We start from the raw sequence: 24,029 nt of genomic DNA on the forward strand, positions 1-24,029 counted from the left end.
CTGGTGCAGTGTTCAACTGTAATGCTGAAAAAAGCTTTTGCCTAAAAAACTTGGATGGAATGGAATGCAGCGTGCAGTTTTTCAAAAGAGTCCTTCATAAGAGTTTTGGAGAATAGTCATACCAACCAGACCTTTTAAACATTTACAGTCCCTTTCTACAGGAATTCCGCATAACTACAGTTACCGTTTAAAAAGCTCAAATTGCTCTGATATCAGAGTACAGTTTACATCACCTTACATCAGCATCACGTCAGCTCAACTCAGTGGGTCAGTCAGTGAATAGAGATACGGTCATATTTCACCAAAATGCGTGCAGTATGCTGCATAATATGCTGTATACATAGATGTACTGGATTGTATTTATATTGTAGTTCTATTCACTTTCATTGTAGTTCTATTGTAGTTCACTTTTATCGAGGTGTGTTTTATTGACCTGACCTTGCTGGCGGCCATTTCATCAGTGTAATATCCTGGCCGCCCATTTGCTTAACGCTGCGAGTGACATTTCTGTCTTTGCTGATCAGTGTTTAATTAGTGTCAATTGATTTGATCCCTGTAGATAACTGCAACTATCCAATGCTGTAATTACACATCATCCAAGAGGGCAGTAACCCTCTCTCTCTCTCTATTTTGCCAGGGCAGGTCTGAAATGCAGTGGTGATGGTGGGAAAAGGGCATCAGGAAATAAAAAAATTTGGCTCTAATCATAGCACACATTGTCTCCAAGGCTCTGTTGCCGGCGAGTTTCCTAAACATGGCATACAGGTCTGGGTGGAAAGTTAATTAAGTGCTGAGGCTTCAAAATAAACCCCTTGTCTGGTGCTGGGGTTTGTCTGGTCTGCCACACATTGTTGCATCTTTTGTGCTCCCCAATTGAGGATTCAGCTCCCCTTGCTAAGCTACTGGGGGGATGAGATTACACAGTGAGCTGTCTAGCGTTCAAACTCAATACACTCTACTGTAGAGTACAGTACAGTAACTGCTAGTTGTTTGACCGTGTGGAGTCTGGCTTCTTCAGTTTAGGGGAAACATTATATGGCCTGGTCTCCAATCCTGGGTCTAGTACAGTAGGTGAGTGGGAGGTAGACTTGCAGTGTCACAACAAATCTTTCAGCAGGAACTTCGGATGTTTTTCTAGTGTTATGGTACAGTGGCTGCCACACAAGAATCACTTTTAGTACTTTTACAGGTTGAATGAAGTATATTCTTCACAGTACGGTGTATATAGCTATCTAAGATGGTAAGGACGCAGATTAAGAGATATGATGGAAAAGGCACTAAAAGGCAGTGACATTTGAATGAGCCCATCTGAATTAATCCTTAACACACCCATAACCAATAGTATATAATCCCTCTAATGTGGATAGCTTCTCTGATGAACAGATAATGGCAAAGCCCAAATAAAACGGTCTCTTCTCAAACCTAGTTTGTGTGTGCTTAATTAATTCTAATTAAACACTCCACTTGCACCCCACCACCACCACCTTTCCAGCCCTCCTCCTCAGCTCCCTTCAGGGGAATCTGCATTCTGATTCGTACCTGTGGCTAGCCGGCGTGCTGCTCACGGCTGCTGGGGAGCGGCGAGGAGCTGTCAGCATGACGGCCGTGTTTGACGGCGCGTACCGCCGCCTCTCTCCCTGCAAAGGGGAGATAAAGGAACACAGGCGGCAGCAGCGGCAGCACCCATTGGACCAGAGCAGAGGCTTCCCTTGGCAACCCAGCCTTCCCCAGAACCCCCACCCCTACACACTGCCACCCCCAACTTCCATCCCACAGACACACACACTCTTCCCCACTTACCCTTAGTCATGTAACTACCCTTCTGGGGGGCAAGTACCTGGGGATGGACATAATGAACCCCCACCCTACAGACACGCAGAACCTTGCCCCACTTACCTTTAGTCACCTGGCTACCATACTGGGGGGCAAGTACCTGTAGAGCCACCCACCCCACAGACACACACACACACACACCCTGCCCCACTTACCCTTAGTGTGTTAGCTAACTACCCTATTGGGAGGCAAGTACGTGGGGATGAATATAACGTACATAACAAGCCCCCACCCACCGTCATCCTCCCCACACACACACCTTCCCCACTTACCCTTAGTCATGGAACTACCCTATGGGGGGGCAAGAACCTGGAGATATACATAACGAATGCCCACCCACCGACCCCCACACACCCTTCTCCACTTACCCTTAGTCATCTAGTTACCATACTGGGGGGCAAGTACCTGGGAATATACATCACAAACCCCCACCCATTCCACTGTCACACACACCCCTCTCCACTTACCCTTCATATAACTGTCCTACTGGGGGGCAAGTACCTGGGAATGGACAAGACGAACACGGCATGCTCTGCATGTCTGTATCTCTTGGATGACTCATCCCTCTCTCAGGAGTGCAGCACAGTCACATGCTCATGCCAGGGATGGACCAAGCGGGTGTGCATACACGGTGAGAGTGGGGGAAAGTCTGCCCTTTGCAGAGGCACATTTATACATGTAGACATGGGCATAGCTGAGCCATGTGAGAGAGATGCTCAGATTGTTTGAAAGCTTCAAGCGCCCCAAACTATGATCAACTGTGTAGCAGAATACTTTGGATATTTGTTTTGTTGAGGCCAAGCTAGGTTTTGCTGTTAATTTTATGAGATGTCTAGTACATTCACATACTGCACCATTTCCCCCCAAATCCATTTGACCAGGATCACTCTTGTCCTTTTGCTTCTAAAACTGGTTGGCACATCTTTCAAAACAAGTAAAGGAGCTCTGGGATAAGGCTTTACATCAGTAACCCTCTAACTAATACAGTATATATCCAGCTAATATTGGAACTGAACATGCCACATGTATGTATTGCCTAATGAAAATTAGATGAGTGTTACCCCCAGATTTGATTGAATGAGGGATGATGTGATTGGCAGGATTCCCTTGGCAAAAGAATGGCATCATTATTTTGTTGGGTCATGGCCATTATGTCTCTAAACTCAGACAGAAAGACAGAAGCACATCTCGCTCTGAAGTGTTTATACTTGGGCTACCTCCAGACGACAGATGAAGGGGTGGATTGTGTCTGTTGGCAGTAGGCTTCTATGTCTGATCTGTGTCTGACTTTTTGACTTTCACAGTTATTTGAAATAGAAAAAAAACATTTTCACTTTGGGAAATATCTCGGAAAAGTTCTTTGACATGAAAGAAGGTTGAATTTATCTACCCCAAATGCCTGAATACTTGCAGTACACCTGAGAGATGAAATTTACCTTGAAGTAAAATTGGGAAGAGTCTGTCTGGCTCCTTGCTTGTGCTGATAAGACTTCCCTCAATATTTTTTATTTTTTTCAGACTGAGACCGTGCTTGTGTCATAACAAGCGCATTCAGGAGGGAAGTGTGGTCGCCAGAGATCTCCGATTTTTACCCCAGGAAAAGAGAGGCTGCCAGCCCTTTCCCCTGGTTTAATGTAGTTCATGAGCAAAATAAAATTAGCCTCGGAGCAACTTTTCAAATCATGGCCAGGCTCTATTGTTTTGTCTGTCTGGGCTTTCCAGATTGAAGTGTGTTTATGGCCTGCAGGGGTGCCCCCCTTTATTGTTGTGCTTTTGAATGCTGCATATTAAGGAAATCACTTATAATTCCCAGCCTCGTTTATTGCCTTGGCTTTTAGATGGTGTCGGGGCAGAGCCAGCTGGGCAGCGGCTGATTTGGCTTTTATCCCATGCCACGCTCGGCAGGCCGGTCGTGACCACAGGTGACGACTCGCGGGCATCCACTTCCCTCCGTCCGAGACATCCAAGATCACGTGGCCAGGCCCCGAGGGCCGTCTCCTCTGCTGGCCTTGCTACCTCAACCCCACAGTGCAGTCCAGGATTTGCTTTACCTGGACTCTGATAATCTTCCGGCCCTCGCTGGCAGGCCCACTGAGCTGCAGATGCTCCCGGGTTGAGGAAAACAAATGCAGTTAATTTCACAGGAGTCATGTCGGGTGGCCATCATGGCCCTGGCGTTACACCTGTGTGGGCATGCAGTGTTGTCTCTAAGAGTGTGTGTGTGTGGGTTTGTGTGTGATGAACATGTTTTCATCCACAGTATGAAGCCTGTAGTAAGGCAAACTCAGATCTTTATCTTTCACATGTACCATGACGCTGTAGTTATAACATGAAACACATAAATATATGTATTTATATATTATATATGTACATATAACATAGAATAGGCATGAGATAGATGTCAGTACATGGTTCCCCGAAAAATGTGATAAACAAATTTGGGCAGACCAGTTGTCTATGAAACGATTCAATGATGGGTTTGCTGAAATTAACCATTTTGTCATCTTTTTAGCAAGACATGTTCAGCTGTTTAAACGTACAAATGCCGCGGCTGTTCCCATGGGATCTCCATGATCCATCTGACTCATTTTCCCGGCCGATCAGTAGTCTGTCACCGGAGTGAGCAGAAACAGATCCTCTGATTGCCTGCTTTATTTAGGGCTTCCGGCAAATGCCCCGGCTCACATATGTGCCTCAAGGCAAGCTTATGGTTCATCCCTCTGTCTGCGACGTGAGCGCAAACATCATGCTGGTTTGTATTTAGCTTTTTTAGACAGTACGAAGGAGTCAGGAGGTAGTTGCTTTTAGTGTGCGATTTGTATACCGTGTGCACTTTCACTGTCGAAATGGCACTCCTCAGCATAGGCTGTCACTCCGCCCACACTCCAACACAACCCAGTGATCAAAAACACTCTCACCAATAATAGTGACAACTACTCTGCAACTACTCTCTAGCGCACAATTTATTTTCCCTGATACTCTTTTATTTTAGAGCAGGCAAATACTGTGACAGCTAATTATCTACAGTTCGACCTCTGCATGGCTCTGCTAGGCGGTACAAGGCTCAACCTCTGCCATGGTAAACAGTGCCAGTGGGGCATCGGGGCCGGTGGTGTTTGCCAGGGCACCAGGACAGACGCTGACACCAAATGCACTTCACTGACCTGCCAGTTAGCTCGGTTGTTTGTCTAAAGTTGGCGTGCCGGTGGAGAGCCCACAGTGTCGGACTCGGGACATTACCACTGCCGCCTCCAGGCATGCTTTAATGTTTGATGGTTAACACACATTTAGTCCATGAGCCACAGGCCAAAAAAGGGGCGTGTCACTACCACTTGGGGGGGCAAATTTTCACTATATTTTTCTGAAAGCTACATATCTCTGGAGTATGAAAATGGTATGATAGCAAGTTGGATCTTGTAGCTTTATGGCTGTACAGACCTTCAAAGTTGACCTCTGATTTGAAAAAAGGAAATTCCGCCTATTGGCTTTTTTTTGTTAAACCACTCATAACAGCCCAGAAAATAATCCAAACCTCATTATTACTGATGCATATGTGGTGTTTGATGTTGGCATACATATTTTGAATCATTATGAGATTTTGCCCTTCATTTTGGTTGATAAAATTCAAGATTTATGTGTAATAATGAACAAATCTACGTTTTCAGAGACACAACGTGTTGCAGCACTAATTGAAATGCCCACTACCTCATTAATCAATGTATTTATACCTTCCTACCTCCCAGCAGAGACTTGAAATACAAATGATTACATAGGTCTGCATTGCTATGGTATTTACTATTTGTAAATGTACTATTCGGAAACACCCCAAAATTCAGTAAATTAGTATTTTATTGAAACTACCCATAAGAGATATTCCAAGAGATCAAAACATCATGATTACCAATCACATATTACCTTTACATTCAAGGAATACCATATGAAAATTGTTCACATCACCACATGTACCCAGCTTAACATAAATATTATAGTTTTATAATGTCCAGGGCACATGAAATACATACAGTAATTCCCTGTGTATTAGCTGTATTGTGTATAAGCCGCAGGACAGTGTTTTATGCAAGTTAAAAGAAACAAAACCATATACCATATTAACTGCCCCCGTGTATTAACCTCATAGCTGAAGAAATTTTGCAAAATCAATGTGTAAGCTGCAGCTAATAGTTGGGAAATGATGGTAATTGCATCACAGCTGCTAAAATGATCTACATACATTTCAGTTGTACTTTTGACTAGTAAGAATGTGGGAATGAGATGTAGATGAACTGGTTGTTGAAAATATTCATACTTTACACATTGTTATCATTATGTACAATTATTATTATTATTATTATTATTATTATTATTATTATTATTATCATACTTAAAATTGTCTTTCATCTGATGTTAAAATAATTTCCATTGAAAAGAAATAATAACTATTTTCCAAGACTTGATCTACAGGTACATACATTTACAACAGTTTTAAAAATTCTGCACAGTTAGATCTGATGAGACAGAAACTGAAATTGGATCAATCCATTTTCAGAGGAACATGAGTTAATTTGCATATCTACAGCAGGCAAAGCAACACAAGAGGTTAGGGATGATCTGATTCAGGCTCATACTCCAGGCAAAGATCATGACATAGAGGCTGGAGTCAGATACACCTAAGCACAAATTCCATGATACATTGACAAAGCAAAAATTAAAGACATTTACAAGTAAAAAAAAAAAACACAGGCACATGGCAAGACCATCATGTTAAAGACTGGACATGAGAGAAGTCTTTTGTCACCCTCTTGGACCTTAACCATGGTCATTGGCGACACCTGTGGGGTCCCCAAGGAAAACCTCTAAAGCAGCACTTGCAAAGCATTTGCAGAAACTTGCATCACTATCAGATAATCTTCCAGATGAATATAATACAGCAACAATCATTGATGGAATGTCTCTGGTCCAGAAGGTCAATAACAATGTCTCAATTTATGCAGACATACAGTAGCTGCTGCTATTCATAACATGATCCGAAAAGAGGCAAAGCAGAGGCAGGTAATGTTTTAGATTAAATTAGATTAGATTTAACTTTATTGTCATTGTGCAGAGAACAAGTACAGAGACAACGAAATGCAGTTTGAGTTTAACCAGAAGTGCAAAAAAGCAGAAAAGTGCAATGTGATATACACAGTATAGGCAGGTGGTGCATAGACAGGACAAGAAATATAGTGCAGTGTAGACAGTAGTATACAGTTGTTTTGCAGAAGGTGGTTTAGAGTAGCATAAATTAAATATAAATATGTGAAGTGTATTAGCAGTTACTTTATAAGAGCAGAATAAATATGGCTATGTACTGTAATATGAACAATGTATGAACAACATGTATAGGTATGTGCAATGTAGTGGCGGTACCATTATAGTAGTAGTAAGAACAATATAGATATATGCAGTGTATTAACAGAATATATTACAGAAAAACTGAATAAATATGGATATTTAGTATGAACCATATAGACAGATATGTACAGTATGTATAACTATGTGCAGTGTGGTAACAGTACCATTGTAGTGCAGAAACAGTAACATTACAATAGTATTAATAATAAGTGTATGTGCAGGATGAAAAGCAGTAGAATATGGCTATGTACAGTATAAGTGTAATTACAGTATGTACATTTGTAAATAAATAGATGGATGGGATAGATGGGTGGGATAGGGTAGTGCAGTTGTGGGGGGGGGCTAGGGGATGTCCGCCTCCTTGTTGTCCCTGTCAAGGTTGCCATGGTCGTGGACACCTCAACAGACACAGGCAAGGAGGCATCAGGCGGGGGCGGGGCGGGGGGTGATGGGGGCTTAGTTTGTTGGATGTCACCGGGATGCAGAGCTAGAGTTCAGTAGGGTGACAGCCGCAGGAAAGAAGCTTCCTCTGAACCTGCTGGTTCGGATGCGGAGTGACCTGTAACGCCTCCCGGAGGGGAGTGGGGTGAACAGTCTGTGGTTGGGGTGAGAACAGTCTTTGATGATGCGCGCCTTACGCAAGCATCGCTTGCCCTGGATGGCCTCAATGGAGGGGAGTGAGGAACCAGTGATGTGTTGGGCAGTTTTCACCACCCTCTGCAGTGCTTTCCGGTGTGGGCAGAGCAGTTGCCATACCAAACTGTGACACAGTTGGTGAGGATGCTCTCGATGTTGCAGCGGTAGACGTTCACCAGGATCTGAGGAGACAGATGGACTTCAGAAAGAAGAGACGCTGGTGAGCCTTTTTGATCAGGGTAGAGGTGTTGAGGGTCCAAGAGAGGTCCTCAGAGATGTGGACACCCAGAAACTTGAAGCTGGTGACATGCTCCACCTCAGTCCTGTTGATGAGAATGGGTGTGTGTGTGTGCTAGCTTTAGACTTCCTGAAGTCCACAATGAGCTCTTTGGTCTTCTTGGTGTTGAGAGCCAGGTTGTTATCAGTGCACCACGATGTTAGGTGCTGGACCTCCTCCCTGTAGGCCGTCTCATCGTTATTGCTGATGAGCCCAATCACTGTAGTGTCATCTGCAAACTTGACAATGGTGTTAGAGCCATGTACAGGTGTGCAGTCGTAGGTGAAGAGGGAGTAGAGGAGAGGGCTCAGCACACATCCCTGTGGTACACTGGTGTTCATCAGAAGGTCACACGGTGGAGTAGTGTGACGCGTTTTTATCATCTGATGTTGTTACGGAGGTGTGATCCACCTGTCAGTTTTTTGACAGGTGGACCACACCTCCTGCATGCCAGAGTCATTAAGCAGGAGAACAACCGATACCACCGCTGGATAAAGGAGGCGATTGAAATAAGAAAGCGGAGCCCAAAGACGATGAACAGAGATGAGGGAGCATATATGCTCTCCCATACCTGGAGTGCCGTCCTGGGGGGCGGCTGACTGACAGCAGGAGGTGTGGTCCACCTGTCAAAAAACTGACAGGTGGATCACACCTCCGTAACAACATCAGCTGATAAAAACGCGTCACACTAATCCACCGTGTGACCTTCTGATGAAGATGGAAGTATACGTCGAAACATGTCAAAGTAAAGAAAAAACGTCTACCAATATATGTGTATGTGATATAAGAAAAACCAAACTTATTTATCTCAAGTGTAGACACAATGAATGCAATACAAGTAGTCCAGAATCAGGTTACAGAGGGAGGTATTGATGCCCAGTTCACTGAGTTTGGTGATCAGTTTGGAGGGGATGATGGTGTTGAACGCTGAGCTGAAGTCAATGAACAGCATTCTTACATAGGTGTTGCTATTGTCAAGGTGGGACAGGGCAGAGTGAAGTGCCATAGAGATGGCATCCTCTGTGCTCCTGTTCTGACGATGAATTCAATGAATAGATTAAAGATCCTTTGTACTCGTTTCAGCTACAATTTAAAAAACATTTGTACTGCAGACCTATGTATGTCATCATTTAACATTAATTTCAACTCGCAATTGAAAGTAAGGAAGGTAGAATAGTAATGATCAATAAGGTCTGCATTCAGGTATTGCCATAACATGTTGCTTTGAAAACTCAAATTGAAAAAAAGTTTTTTTTGCACATAAATCTTGAATTTTATCAACCAAAATGAAGAGCAAAATCACATGAGTCAAAATATGTATGCCAACATGAAACACCACATATGCATCAGTATTAATAAGATTTTTATTATTTTCTGGGCTCTTATGAGTGTTTTAACAAAAAAAGTCAATAGGCGGAATTTCCTTTTTTTTTTCAAATCAGAGGTCTTTGAACTTTGAAGGCCTAGCCACAAAGCTACAAGATCCAACTTGCTATCATACCATTTTATACTCCAGAGATCTGTAGCTTTCAGAAAAATATAGTGAGAATTTGCCCCCCCAAGTGGTAGTGACGACCCCCTGTGGCTCATGGACTAATTGCACTGTATCAATTATGCTGGACCAATTAGCCAGCCAGCTATTGTAGTTGACCCAAGGCTTTTCACAGTAGTCTAAGGTGGTTTACTCGCTTACTTACAGTTCATCGTAGCAACCTTGGCAGAGTTGACTGCCTGATATTCTTGGCTCTATGTAGTGTTGGGCTGACTACTAAGCCCTTGGGTAGCCTCTGACATACAGTATACTATATATGTGGTTGAATGTAAAGGGGGCCCCTCCACACACACATACATACCCCCAAGGGTGCAGACTCCGTGGGTGTTGGCTTGATGAAAGCCGTGAACTAGCCACTCGGCTTGGAGTGACACTTACACTTTAAGGTCGCGTGTCGTGCCTTTTTCCAAGAGTGCTAATTAATGAAGCACTGTGAAGTCGCCATCTCGTCTATGGTGTGGAGAGAGGCATCCAGACAAGCTCCATGCCAAATGTTGAGGGAAAATGAAGTCGGATAAAACCCCTTAAACAACCACTGCCAATATTTGAGCGCAGAGATTTCTCTGTGAGATACAAGGCTAGCACTATTCAGACAGATGGAAGTGGGCACACTGTCTTTGATGTCTTTATTGTTTTTTTTATTTCCATGGGCTGTTGCTGGCTTGCTAGTTGACATTCTTTGTTCTGTGTCTGGCTCTACATTTTTTGTATGATCACACAAATCAGAGGTTGTCTGTGTAAGGGAAAGGCTGTAAGGCTGTAAATTGCAGCTGGCTTTGAGCTACAATTGGTACCAGTGTCCCTGTGACCCTTGAGTTCATTGCTGTGCCGTGCCGTGCTGTGAAGGAATACTGATAATTTGCCTCTGGTGCAAACTGTTGAATTTGTTGGAATGACATGAACGAAAAGGGAAATACCAAAATGTCTGTATACATATTTAGGCATAACTCACTGATGTGTATTTTCATTTACAAGACAACACATTCTTACTCAGTGTGTAGAAATTCCTCTGAGAAGTGAGGAACAATATGGAAAGGTGGATGATAGCCCACCAAATGAAATCCAGTTGAGCAGAATAATATCTACTAGTCTACTATCTTTTCGAAATAGCTAATAATAACAGCAATTTTATACCACTTCATTAATAGATATTCCCTGAAATTTCTTTGTAGTCTAAACGTGACTGCACTGACTGGACTCCAGTGGATTTGCTGGAGTTGAGTGAAATGTGTGTGGTGTGCCTCATCTCTATTCATGCTGTGTGTTTCTGCGTCAGCATCCATGAGCTTTCAAAATTGCTTTCTGTTGAAGGTAATGCCACTGACCTAGGAGGATGGAGCTAGAGGGGTTTGGGGTTAGGTCTTATCCTGCTCTCTCGTACACACCAGCTGCTAAATCCAAACATGTCTTTTTCTTTAAGCTTTGACGGCTTTGACATTTCAGATTGGTTTTTGCGATAAAGCCGACTGGTATTGTGCGTCCATCTGGACGGCTCTCCGCACAGCAACAAATACCAAAGCGTCATCTTCCACACTGATGCCAAGAACCAAATCAAGCTTTTTTAGTTGTTGGTGTGGTGTTGTTGTGATTTGTTTCTTTGCTTGGCATTTGTTTGCACTTGTTTGCCATTTCCTGTTACCCAGTGAAAGCAATATTATGATAACAGCGTTTCTGTGCTCCAGTAATTCAAGGCTCAGCCATTCTCTTGTGCAGAGTACAAATTAATGTGAAATTCAGTATTAATTGAATTTTGATTTGTTGTAAATGGAAGAGACACTTGGAACATAGTTTCACCTCCAGACCCTCTCTCACTGGCTGCATGAGGCAGCTCTGGCTCTGGTCTGATTGGAGTCTTTGTCTGTCTGATGTTTCCAACCATCAGTCGGGTCTCCATTGACCAGCTTTTTTTGTCTAAACTGCGGCAGAACATTTGTGTGCAACATGTGAAAGTGGTCAGCTCCTGGAAGTGAGTATATGCTAACTGAAATTAATAATTGGAGCCTTTTTTAATGACGTATCGGGCTCCTGCCGCTGTAATGCTTCTCCATCACCCTGACCAATCCTAGCTCCCTCCTCTCCTTTCTGCAGCCACGGCTCGGTAGAGAAGCTTCATTTGCCTAAAAGAACAGGCACTGCTTGAATGCATTAACACATCAGGAGTTTTTCCCTCCCCTCATGGGCCATTAAAGACAAAAAAGACTTGTATGAAGTCATTCTGTGGCATGGACCACAGTGTGCGTCGCCATGCAATTAGATGAGGATCAAGCGGAAGAAAACACACAAGATGGAGGGCTCTGAGTTAAGCCTGGCAGCCTTCATAGATGTTTTTTTTAACAGGTTCCATTTCACTAACTCCTGAGGTCTATAAGTGTTGCCAAATGGACACACTTTGTATTTCTGATACAAAATCACAGACCAGTGGCTTTTTGCTCTCTGAATGCTAATTGGCACGGCTGAAATCATTTCCTTCTACCATTCAGATAAGTTTTTGCCTTTGTTGTGATCTTTCTTTGAGGAAGTCATCTGCCAAGACTCTTCCTCCTGGCTTTAGTACAGTCTAATTTATCATTTAAAAGTACACTTTTTTTATTTGTACAAACTGTATGAACAGTCTTGAATTCTAATACGGAAATAATATTAACTTAATTCTTTATCAACAAGAAAAGTCTTAAAATCTCTATGTGAGAAATTATCATTTATCTATGAAAAGATGTGTAAGTGCACATTGTGTTGTATGGCTTTACAAATGTGTGATATATTACATTATAAAATATCTAATATCTTGGCTATTTAAGTCATTAAAATGTCTTATGTCCTGCAGGCCACAGTGCTTTTTTTTTCTCTCCCAAACTTGTCATACCTTGGCTATGACTTCCATCCAATGTGTCTTGAACTGTTGTTTCAGAATATTCATCATTTTGGCTATGTAGCAGCGCTACCAAAGTGTTGAGAGAGAGAGAGAGAAAGAAACATTTCACCAAGGCAATGTCTGTGAGGGGTGCACAAGCCTCTCCGGATTGCAATGCCCAGCGTCTCATGAATGCATTTGAGATTGAAGTCACGGCTGGTGTGCCAATCTGGATAATTGAAAACAAACCTGGTTTAATCCCCGAGTATCCGTCGTCAACCTACGACCACACAACAATGCCACAGCCCCCAACCACCCCACCCTGCCCAGCACCATAAAGCATTCAGCGGTCCTTATTGAATTAACATTCTCTTGTCGGCAGGCTAGAAAGCTACTGTATCTAGGGACTACAGTATGCAGCCTGTGCTATACAGTACATGCTATCCAATGGTGTTTTTATTACGCCTGAATTGAGTTTCTGACCACGCTGTGATGTGTGTGTGTGTGTGTCCTGCAAAGCCCACTCTATCCTGTCTCTTACATGCCTTCTGCTATTTGTGAGGACTTAAGATGGTAATATTAGGCAGAAATCCATTTAATGAGACGGGATTAAGTGAACTCCAGGTAGACTGAGTGGAGCCAGTGTGGTTGATGATGTCCATGTTCATCAACAGCGGTCAGGTTTGAGTCACGTTTGACACTTGATTTCAGAGGGGGGAGCCCAATGCAGCCGGGCAGACTGTAATTCATCACGGTGCAGGAGAGCATGCATGAGATGGTATTGATGTGAGGAGCAGTATTGTGGGCTGATGGTGATTCTGGGAAGCTCCTGTCGAAAGAAAAGGTTTTGGAAAAGCTCTGAGCTCTGATGGAAATGGCAGGGTGTTTAACATGCCAATATATTTTTTTAACATATCCTGACCTTCAAGACCACTGCTGAACTGTCTTGATTGCCTCATCATGAAAATGTTAAATATTGCATAATGTGAGAAATAATTCTTTAGCACTCTTCTCTGTCTGAAGACAGACAGAATGCCATATCGTGCTGCATTTATTTATTATGATTACGCTGAATTCTTTATTCTTGTTTTTTTTTCTCCGCAGCTACCTTGGGCACTCTGGACTTCAGTCTACTGTACGACCAGGAGAACAACGCTCTCCACTGCACCATCAACAAAGCCAAGGTAGGCCACTCAAAAGGGTCTCGAACCACTGCCTGGGATTCTACTGCAGTCAGTCTCCCTCAATATTAGGTCTTTCAATAGATAATAATAGATTGAATTGTTCTGTTATGGAGTTACACTTTCATGTTTGTACTTCATAATTGCCTTTCCATTTCCATTTAAATGCATTAACTCGACAGACACTTTCATCTGAAATGTTTTAGCTAGAGCTTTAAGTGAATTTAGCGAAGCAAAGTTAGAGTGGGTAGGAGCTTGTGCAGTTGTTTTGCTCCCTAGTGGCTCTTTTTCCAGACAGCACATAATCAAATCTCCTTAAAATGAAACGTACCAGAGGCAAGCTACAGTCACAGTTGTGCCTCGTAATCCCCTCTCCCAGACCTTCGGAAGGAGAACAGGCGCTAACCACTAGCCATGGTCTCATATAGCCCGCTTGGTTAGCAACTTGACTTTGTGCCATTAAAGGGGCAGGCTATATATTGTTCTGTTTGGATGCAGAAACACAGCTACAAACTCAAGTGCTTAACCACATAGCCCTGGTTCACTGCTGATGATGTTTTTTGGTAGAAAATGTTTCTTTGAACACCTCACAGACCTTTTGCCTTTGGGTGCAGAGGATAAGTGAACCTGCCGAGCAGCTGTACTGGTCACGGTAGGAAGTCTGAGAGATCATCGTGCTCGGGGGCATTTTCCTGCAGTTTGTGTTTTTTCTGCTGTGTTCTTTGCCCCCATACTGTATCTCTGAGGGCAATTTCCCCTGACAACAGACCACCAGCAGTATCTGCTGCTGTCCATTGCACTTAGATCCCAGCCCCTTGTGGTATGTAGGGGAGCTACAGTACACACACACACACACGCACACACACTCACACACACACACACACACACGCACACACACACACACACTCACACACACACACACATGCACACACACACGCACACAAGTACAAGCTCCATCCATATGCTGCAGTACACAACCATACATCCCTTCCAAGGTTCCATTCCTCAAATAGAACACAGAATTCAGCACACACATCAGAGCCTTTTCCCATTTAGACTGATTGATTGATACTTAAAGTTTTAAGAGACTGAACACACACTTTTCAACTGCGTCATATAGATTAATGCTGTCATTATTCTAAATCAGACATGCTGTTTGCTGTTGGCACGCCTCACCCTTACCATGCACTAAAGTGTTTGTGGCCAGCAACCTTGCTGATTTGTGTAGACAGGGTAACTGGAAAACTATCAATGCCTGTGACAAAAGAAAACAAAAAAACATAGCTTTGCACTATGGCCTCACAGCCCACAAAGAAGTCATTTGTCGTGGTGGTCAATAGCCTGTAATTGACTCAACATTCGTCAGCAGATTCAAAGTTGTAGAGAGTTAGGGGTAAGTCTCTCTTGGCCTTCAAACAATACCTGTATATAAGTGTGTATGTATTGTCTAATCCTTCCAATCAGTTCCAATTCATGTCCATATAAAGCTCACAGAACCTTCACAGAGGCTGAGCCGTCTATTCATCTCTAGACAGTGCAGTTTCAAGGTTGATTCACAGATCATTTGAGCATCCAACTCAAATGATCTGTCCTTCTTAGAGGCAGTGCTACATCTGTTAGTTGAACATCTGTTAGTGAAATCAGCATGTTTGAGCAAGATGATATATGGGGGATAATAACAGAATACAAGTTTTGTTGTTTTTCTTCTCCTCCACTTTCTCCTGATGGATAATTATTAGTTCATGAATGGATTTGCTTTCAAAATAGCCAGTGCCCGAGCAGTAGCCTCAGGCTGTGCCTCCCCCGAGACCAGAGAGATCATCGGAAGGCTGGATGTGTGTGATTTTCTCCATTTGTTGACGCGGCCTTCATTCACTCAGTCTGTCTCTCTCTCTCTCTCTCTCTCTCTCTCTCTCTCTCTCTCTGAAGCCTCTAAACGGCGTGAACAAAAAGCTCGGCTGCCAGCGAGGCTGACAAAGGTTGTCCTCTGGAGGCCGCCCAGCGCGTCTCATTCATTTAGCCTCCTGTGATTGATGCCATTGTTTAAACACTTACACAATGCTGAGGTGAGAGATGTCCTTCACCAGCGGACTGACTGGGCCTCTCCTCCCATCAGCAATCTGTCAAAGAATGTGTGTTTTTTTCCCCCTAACTTTTTTTGTCGTCGTTAAGGATACTGTTATCTAGAATCTTCCTGGCCTATGTTCTTAGCCTGTTGCCTTTTAAAATGCCCGTCTCTGATAGTCGGTAATTTAACGGCTCCTGCCAAAGGGCTTGTCAGCATCGCACACACACACACACACACACACAAACACACACTGCACTGAAACCCACTGCCTTCAATCATCAGAGGGAGGGAAGACAGGAAAAGCCTCTTTGTTGGCCACCAACAGCCCAACCCTCTTAATCCTGTCTGTTGTTAGACCCCAAACTTCTGTGGTAATACAGGACGTCAACACTCTCTCCGTGATCTCCGGAGCATGGACCAACTAGTAGATGAAGGCTTGTGGGAAAGCGGGTGGTGGAGGGGGGCAACACCTGCCATGGCCCTTTTGGGGAGGGATGATCTGAGGCTCCTCCTGGAGAGGGGAGATAACGTGGAGTTTGCCGAATAAAAGGTCTTAGCTCGCTCAGGCTGGGAGCGGAGTAAACTGTGGAAGTTTCCGACGGCAACCGTGAAGTGAACAGAGATCTGAGGTTGAATGATACATAGCCTAATGACAGCAAAAGGGTACGCTTGTTTCTTAAGCCACACTGCCATGTGTTTGTTTGTGCGTGTGTGTGTGTGTGTGTGTGTGTGTGTGTGTGCGTGCACATCTTTGTGGTTGTGTGTATTCTGTGCGTGCCCGAGTGTCTGTGACAGTGAGATTACTTGCTCCCCTACGCTTCGGGGAGCATGTCTTCACTGTAAAGGCCTATTGCTTTGTAGCAGTCGGCTTTAGAATTAATGAAAACAAACAAGGTTGTGGAATTTTATATAAGACTTGATGAAAACACACAGCACCAGGAGCTCAATGAATAATGTTGCGAGTGATTGACAAAAGCTAACATTTAAGTGGGTGAATAATGAATCATGTACGTCTAAAAAAAAAACTCACAGGGAGTCTTTAGAAATACATCAAAGTCCTCTGTATACATCACTCATGTGAAATGTAACACTTGTTAAATTAAATGTTTGCACTTGCACCGGAAAGGAATATAAGGTCGAAGGATGAATAAAAATGTTTTCGCTTTTTTTTTTTAAGTTTTTAGTCGCAGAAGCCTTCTCGGTAGCTGTTTCATTGTCACAGTACACAGTTCTCATGGGTATGAGAGTGCCCTCTGGGGTGGTTATGAAGTCTTTTGGGAGCTAAAGTGTCTTACTATGCAGTGAAACTAGAGCACTGGTTTCCATAACAGATACAAAGATAAAAAGGAGTTCAGAATAGATGGCAGGCCCATATTCTCGGCGTTAACGAAGATCTCTAGTCAATAACAGGTGGAGGCACATCTTTCAGTTTTGCGCGGGTGTGGGGGGCTTGGAAGGCAGGTGCAAAGTCGGGTAAAGTTTGAGATCAAAGCTCGCCTTCTTCGTACCCTTTTGCCTTGACTCTGCCTGACCCGTCAGGCTTTCATCTCCATGCTGTTGCCAGCCGACGTGACCTCCACCTCTCTGTCAGGACAGATGAGGCTGATGGGTATTGCGGCCTGTATGGAAGTGACCAGTACTGAATAGAAAACACTGACGAGACTGCTCCTGGGCACTCCGACACGTTAATATTTCATACACCCGCCTAATAATGCAGGGTACTCCATTGACAGCAGCTGGACAAGGTGAGTGGATGTGCCAGCAGATCATGAATACAGGTCTGACTAATTGACATTTGCTCACTGTTGCTTTTTTTCCCTGTGCTTGTCTCAGGAAGTTCAAAGGAACTTTAAGCAATACCATGGAAGAATTTATATCTATGCTCCCTGGTGTCAATATAGAACGCCATTTAACGCTATTGCGGTACCCCAAAAACCGACAAAAAGGGTCATGATCCTACATGATATGTTACATAGTACAATATCAAGCATTCCAAGCGTGCATCGGCAATGTCCGAGACTTCATTGTCCATATTATAAGTTGGTGTAGCATCATAATGAGTTTGAAGGGCTTCAAAGGACTACATTGTGCTGCTTTAAAAAGGACTACATTGTGCTGCTTTAAAAAAGTCCTTTCACGACGAAGCAAGACCCCGCCGCTTCGTGTTGGGGTCCTGTTCACCCTATTGGGTCCTGTTCACCCTGTTATGTAAAGATTTACGGTGGGAACCGCTAGTATTTTCGGACATTGGATTGCATTGTAAACCTAGCTAGACAGCTAGGCTACATGCTGCAACACAGGTATGAAATATATTATGTCTTATTGACCGTGTTGTTTCTATAAACATGAATTGTTGTTTATAGTCAACATCAACTTAGTCGAGGCATAAAGACCCCTGGATATCTTCATTAAGTACTTAAACCTAATTAGCTCGCTTGCCACCACTGGCTAGACACTGAAGTCAAAAGGTTAGCGGTTTGGCCGTCACGCCCCCAAGGCGAAATTTCGCTGGCCAAAATTCGCGAGGTGTTTCGCTGTGTGGAAACCCACCGTTAGCCTGGCTCCCCCCTCCTACGTACTTCTGCTCAATTTTCATTTCCCTTCAGTACGTCGTCTGGGTTTGCAGTATATTCGGGGGGTTTCTCTGGCCAATCTTTACCTGTCTAATCAGTGAATAGAGGGAGTGGCTGAGAATGATGACGTTGATAAACAGAAGTAGCAACATCTGCAAACGTCAAAAAATGTTTAGGCGAAGTAGGAAGTAACGTTAGGAATCTCTGATCAATGTGATTGGTAAGGCTGGACCAATGATTTCAGAGTTAGTGCCCGTCGCGATGCAAGTGTTGCAAACGTTTCACAATCGAAAGCCAGACTCTATTCACTTCGAAGAAGTAAAGCTTTCAGTTGGAACCTGATAACCTGAGAAATATGTACCATATATCGGTGCCATTTCTCTGGTACATACAACATATGCACGTTATGCCAGTAATGTCCTTACAACTAACACCTCTTTGAGGACACAGCTATAAATACCTCACAAATGGATGTTGTCCAGGCAACTCCTACGTGCAGGCAGAGTATACAAGGCACATCCACGCAAGGCATGCTCTAACATGCTTCACAGAGGCCAAGAGGGACAAAAATGATGTCCAAAAATTATACACCTACATCCTGTGGTAAAAATTTGAAAGCTTTTAGCCAAGGCAGTGCAGCCAGTGTTTATGGTAAGTTGCGACCTTTGGCTTAATGGAAGGCATGATATTCACGGTGACCTTCATATACAGGGAGCCCACTGTCAGTTAAGAGCAGACTGCGATTCAATCACATGACATTACATTACGCCCATTTAATGCTGTCTAGACCCATTGCCATCCACATGTGAAGGGAAAATGGACATGGAAGCGTACCACATGTGGATCAATGTGGGGATATCTCGCTATGTGTTGAATTTTTTTTTTTGCAAATTCGACGTCAAAACCATTCTCATTATTTCACACGCACATTAATCATTTTTTGTGCAGTGCAAGAGCAGGAACGATTTGGATTATGACAGTCATCCATTACATAAATGTGTGGAGTTAGCGGGTGGTCTAAAGAGGATGAGTTTACACACAGTAAACCTGGCAATGGCCTGCCCATCCTCTGAAGGGTCCTTGCCCCAGTTATTTAATTGTGCAACAGAAAATAGCACGGGTGACTAAAATTACTCAATTTAAGCCTGTAGATTTGTGGCTAATTGATTTATGTGGGCACATGTGCCGACCCTGTGTCTGCCACCAGAGGTCTGTGATAAAAATAGCTTGCTCCATGCTACAAGGGGCTGCCACCAGCCATAGGGGAGCCTCCTAGGGAAGCCCCCCCCCCCTCTTTGTCTAATGGCTTAAGAAACCTTTGTTTCACCCAGTCCATTTAATTCGCATTGGTCTGTGGACTTCAAGTGGCTATTTCCAGTACGCGTTGAGTGGGCCCCATGTAAATTATTGCAATGGACAAGGTCCTCCTGGATGTCAAACTCTCCATTACATATTTACTACTATGTCTTTGCCTAAGTCAATGTGAACACGTTTAAGAAAACCTCTGTTGTGCGATGATGAGATTATACATAATGAAGCAGAGTTGGGTCAAGAATTCAACCCTAATTTGAGGAAGTGTTTTTCTTGAGGGATGTGATTGGTGGCCAATTTTAGAAGAAAGGCACGCCACACGTGAAGTCACATGATAGATTTAGCAATGCTCTGTGTTTGAATATCACAGAAATGCACTCAGTATTTCCTGCTATAGATAGATTGACTGTAAAGTGTGAATGTTGCTTGTTTTTTTATCACAGCGTATCTGGCAACGTCTTACTGTAGGTGTAGGTGTTACTGTAGAACAGGTCTGAACGCACTCTAACAATCTATCAGCCAAGAAAACAACTGTGACATATGGTATTTTCTCCAAGGCTTCAAGAATATGTCTACTATATCATCCAATCTTTTTGATGTCCATACAGTATGTTTTATCATTGACTCACCAGCAATTGAAGTGGTGAAGTGGTCCATAGAATCAAAGGGGTTTGGGGGTCATCCCTGTATCATGAATAGGGAATGAAGTAGAGTGCATCTGTCAACACTACAACATATGGATGAGACCTAATGCAATAGTAGTGTCAGTGCTGGAAGATAAAGCCTGTAGCATGATGGGGATTTTAGTCATTCACTGTACTGTATGATGTTGGTTAGTGCTCTACGTTTGAAGTAGTTGACCACAGCAATGATTGAATCAACCTGTTTCAGTTCAGTCATTACTAACTAAATGAATTAATTTCATGTATAGTCAACATGTTGTTATAAATTATTTTCAATTATTTATGTGATCTGACCAGCTTTGGTTTAGTAAACATCATTAAAAAGTATAGCGCATGCATAAAATGGAATAAATTGAATCATTTTGCAATTTCTAAGAATGCCTTATTGTTTACATAGCTGCACAGCAGTGCACTCCATTATAGTAAAGCACCGTCCGCTCCAGTGACCCCAATACAATTCCACCACGAGTCTCTCGCTCGTCTCCCCATCTTTGTTTGTCCCTTCAACTCAATTAAAGTCACCTGTCTGTGATCTCGCCTCTCTCCTCCTCTGACAACTGAGGTGACAACTCTGTGACAGCTATGGTTATTAGTTGCAGGAAAAGGAGTGTCTCCGACCTATAGCACAGTCCAGCTCAATGTTGTCACCAGAGGACAAAGTGACCTGAAGAGTATGTTGATGCTACCTCCACCAGATTGACATTACACCAAATAGACAGGACGTTATTGTAAGAGCTATCATCCATAGATCCTGTCATAAAATATAAAATACTAACTTAGATTATTACTGCAAAGAGTGTGTGTTTCTGTGTGTTTTCCAGTATGGCATAATCATATGCTATGGCAAAAATGAAAAATTTAAAAAAGCAGTAATGTAAAAATGTTAGAAATGGAAAATGGAATCACACAAATATTGTCAGGTTGCCAGGTGGACATTGTGCATGTCCCATCCACTGATCTGCATCTGGGCAAAGTGACCAGGTCATCCATATCTCATCAATCAGGACAGACAGGCTGCCTTCAGCAGTCCTTCACACCTGCAGACACAATACTCTGGAATACTCCGGATTTATCTGTGTCTCTGAATCACAGTGTGTTTGAGTAGTGGGTGAGAGCTGGAATCTGAGGTGCCCCACACACACACACACACGCTCTGTGAGACACACTTGCGATCTGGAGCACTTGTCTTAAACAGCTCATTAATGAAGCATTACATTTGGCTAAATGGGTGCTTAATTGGACCTCCAGGCAGCATATTAATATGGTAATTTTTTTTTTAATGAAATGACATTCATTCTCATTATTTGTTTTGCCTTTGGTGAAGTGGCGTTATGTTTTAATACATATTAAATAGTGTCACCGCAAGTGATGTGATTGACACATTACACGCTAAACTCAAACTGAGAGGAAATTTAGATAGTGATTACTGATTATCAGCCAGCTGGATTCCCCTCGTTAGAGTAAGTGCCCTGGGTGCACTCCTCTGGCCCATTCATGTGTCATGCAAAAATTTTATAAATCAATATGTTCCTCGGCTGTTAGCCTGTCTGTGATTTCTTTCACACTGCACCTTGGACTTTTACTCTTCCTGTTTATTATGTGATGGTTGGCCTTTGTTTTCGTTAGTCTGCTTCTGTTAAGTTATGAATCACTTGTGTGTGTGTGTGTGTGTATCTGTGTCTGTGTTTGTTATTTTTCTTTCTGGTCCTCTTTCGTTTGTTTCAACTCTTTTGCTTTTGTCTTTCCTTCCCTACCTCTGCGCTCTTTTGTCTTGCATGCTCTAACCTCTGTGCATGGCTGCATGTCGTGTTTGGTGGAGGGCAGCTCCCTATCCCCCGGTACAAAAAGGTAAGGCTTCCAGAATGACCTTTGACCCCCAGCAGACCTCCATATTCCCAACCCCATGACATCCTGGTCCTCCATTTAGCCCTCTAGCCTCTCTCCTAATGTCAGCTGGAGAAACAGCCCTTCCCTGCACCAGAACACAAACCTCCGGTGTTTCTTTAGAGAAGCACAGATTCATATATCTACTATTTGCCAGCACTGTATTTGTTTTCATGAAGGTAAGTGTACATTGTGAAGCAGGTTGTCTATCTTCAGTCCTTAGTCGTGATGCCGCATCTTTACAGTTTTCAACAGATGGAGGATGACTCCATAACACCACTGTGTCCACCAGTGCATCCAGTTGTACAATAAGTCCTTTAACGGACATGTGACTTTTCCTCCTGTGGTTTCTCCGCCCTTGTGTTTGGTTCTTTTCTCCATAGAATCACATCCTTTTTAACTTTAAACATTAACTTTATTTATATGGCGCATTTCATACACAGAAGTCATTTAATGTGCTTTACATAAACATAAAAGCATAGAAGGGCAATAGTCAAAATATAGTTTAAAAACATAAAACAAGTTAATAGTACATACAAGCATAAAAGGGTAATAGTTTAAAGTGTTTAAAAAGTAATAATTAAAACATAAAATGGCCAATAGTTTAAAAGTGTTTAAAAAGTAATAATTAAAACACATAAAAAACAACATAGAATGATTAGGCGGGGATCACATTAGCCAGCGGCAAGCATAACGCAACGCTCAGACCATAATAAGTTCTATCTCGTTCCTATGGTAACACAAACGGTTTGCCTTAACTGACAATTGAATATGCTCGCGTTGCGCTTTAAATAGTTGAACCAATTTCGCCAGCGTTGCCACCGTTCCGCTGCCGAGCCATAGAGAACAATAGGAAACCTGCCGCTGGCTAATGTGATCCCCGCTTTAAACTAGCCAAGCACTCAGCACTCTATGGAGATTGTTGAAGTAGTCCCAAACTTTGTGCGCACACATATATTTCCTTTCAAGGCCAAAATGCCCGACCACAGGGCTCGATAGTCCTCCTTGTGGAGTATTTACACCCAAAATAGTTAACACTCAGAGTTTCAGAGAAAACCGAGCTGTGACTCTTGAGCCGTAAAGAACGAGCCGTTACACTCCTGACTATGCCCGATTTGTCTACTCTGTTAGAATGACACACACACAGTAGTGCCACCAGATGCACACATACCAGCCACACTATTTCTCTCTCTCTCTCTCTCACACACACTCACAGGCACGAGCACCACCACACGTACACCCGATACTGCACTGTTTTCAACACACACACACACACACACACACCAATATGTGCACACTGGCACAGTGTTGTATCACTGAATAGCTGGTTGGTAGATTTGTGAAATGATCTTCACAATTTACTCTGGCAGTCCACTGAAGCTTCTCATGTGTAATCTTTTAATGGGTTTATCCGTTCAGCCACAGTGCATAGCAACCTCAGGGTAATCTAATTGATTTGTGTTGTGTTTACGCTTCAGTAATATTAGGTACACAGAACGTGATTTCCACCATTGTTTCCATCTTATCTCCGTCATTGTAAACACAACTCTATCTGTATTAGACTGATATAAATTGACAAAGATCTGCATAATTATGTTGATAGATAGCTAGATAGAGGGAGCTAGAGCAGACATGGAGGCGGCTGGAGGTGGGCTGAGCTGGTTAGGTGCAGCTAGGCAGAGCCAGTGGGGTGGAGGTGATGGGAAGGGGGTGCTGGGGAGCACATGGCCCCGGTGATTGATGGGGCTGTTTATGTGGAGGCTGCCCGCCACTGGCGTGATGGGAGTGAATG

General features: G+C 43.2%; 1 protein-coding gene across 5 annotated transcripts in view; it reads left to right on the top strand.

Moving 5' to 3' along the window:
- Positions 1-24,029, top strand: part of doc2b (double C2-like domains, beta) — a 160,626-nt gene that overhangs the window by 107,191 nt on the left and 29,406 nt on the right. For all 5 annotated transcript variants that reach the window (XM_076274641.1, XM_076274638.1, XM_076274640.1 and 2 more), the window contains one exon: positions 13,642-13,721. In XM_076274641.1, the coding sequence (XP_076130756.1) occupies positions 13,642-13,721 (80 nt within the window). The remainder of the gene's footprint in view (positions 1-13,641; positions 13,722-24,029) is intronic.

This window comes from Alosa pseudoharengus, unplaced genomic scaffold (genome assembly GCF_046254945.1).
Source record: "Alosa pseudoharengus isolate Yale_2024_CS ecotype anadromous, Long Island Sound unplaced genomic scaffold, YU_APseudo_1.1 YU_APseudo_1.1_scf_8, whole genome shotgun sequence".
In the NCBI taxonomy this organism is placed as follows: Eukaryota; Metazoa; Chordata; class Actinopteri; order Clupeiformes; family Clupeidae; genus Alosa; species Alosa pseudoharengus.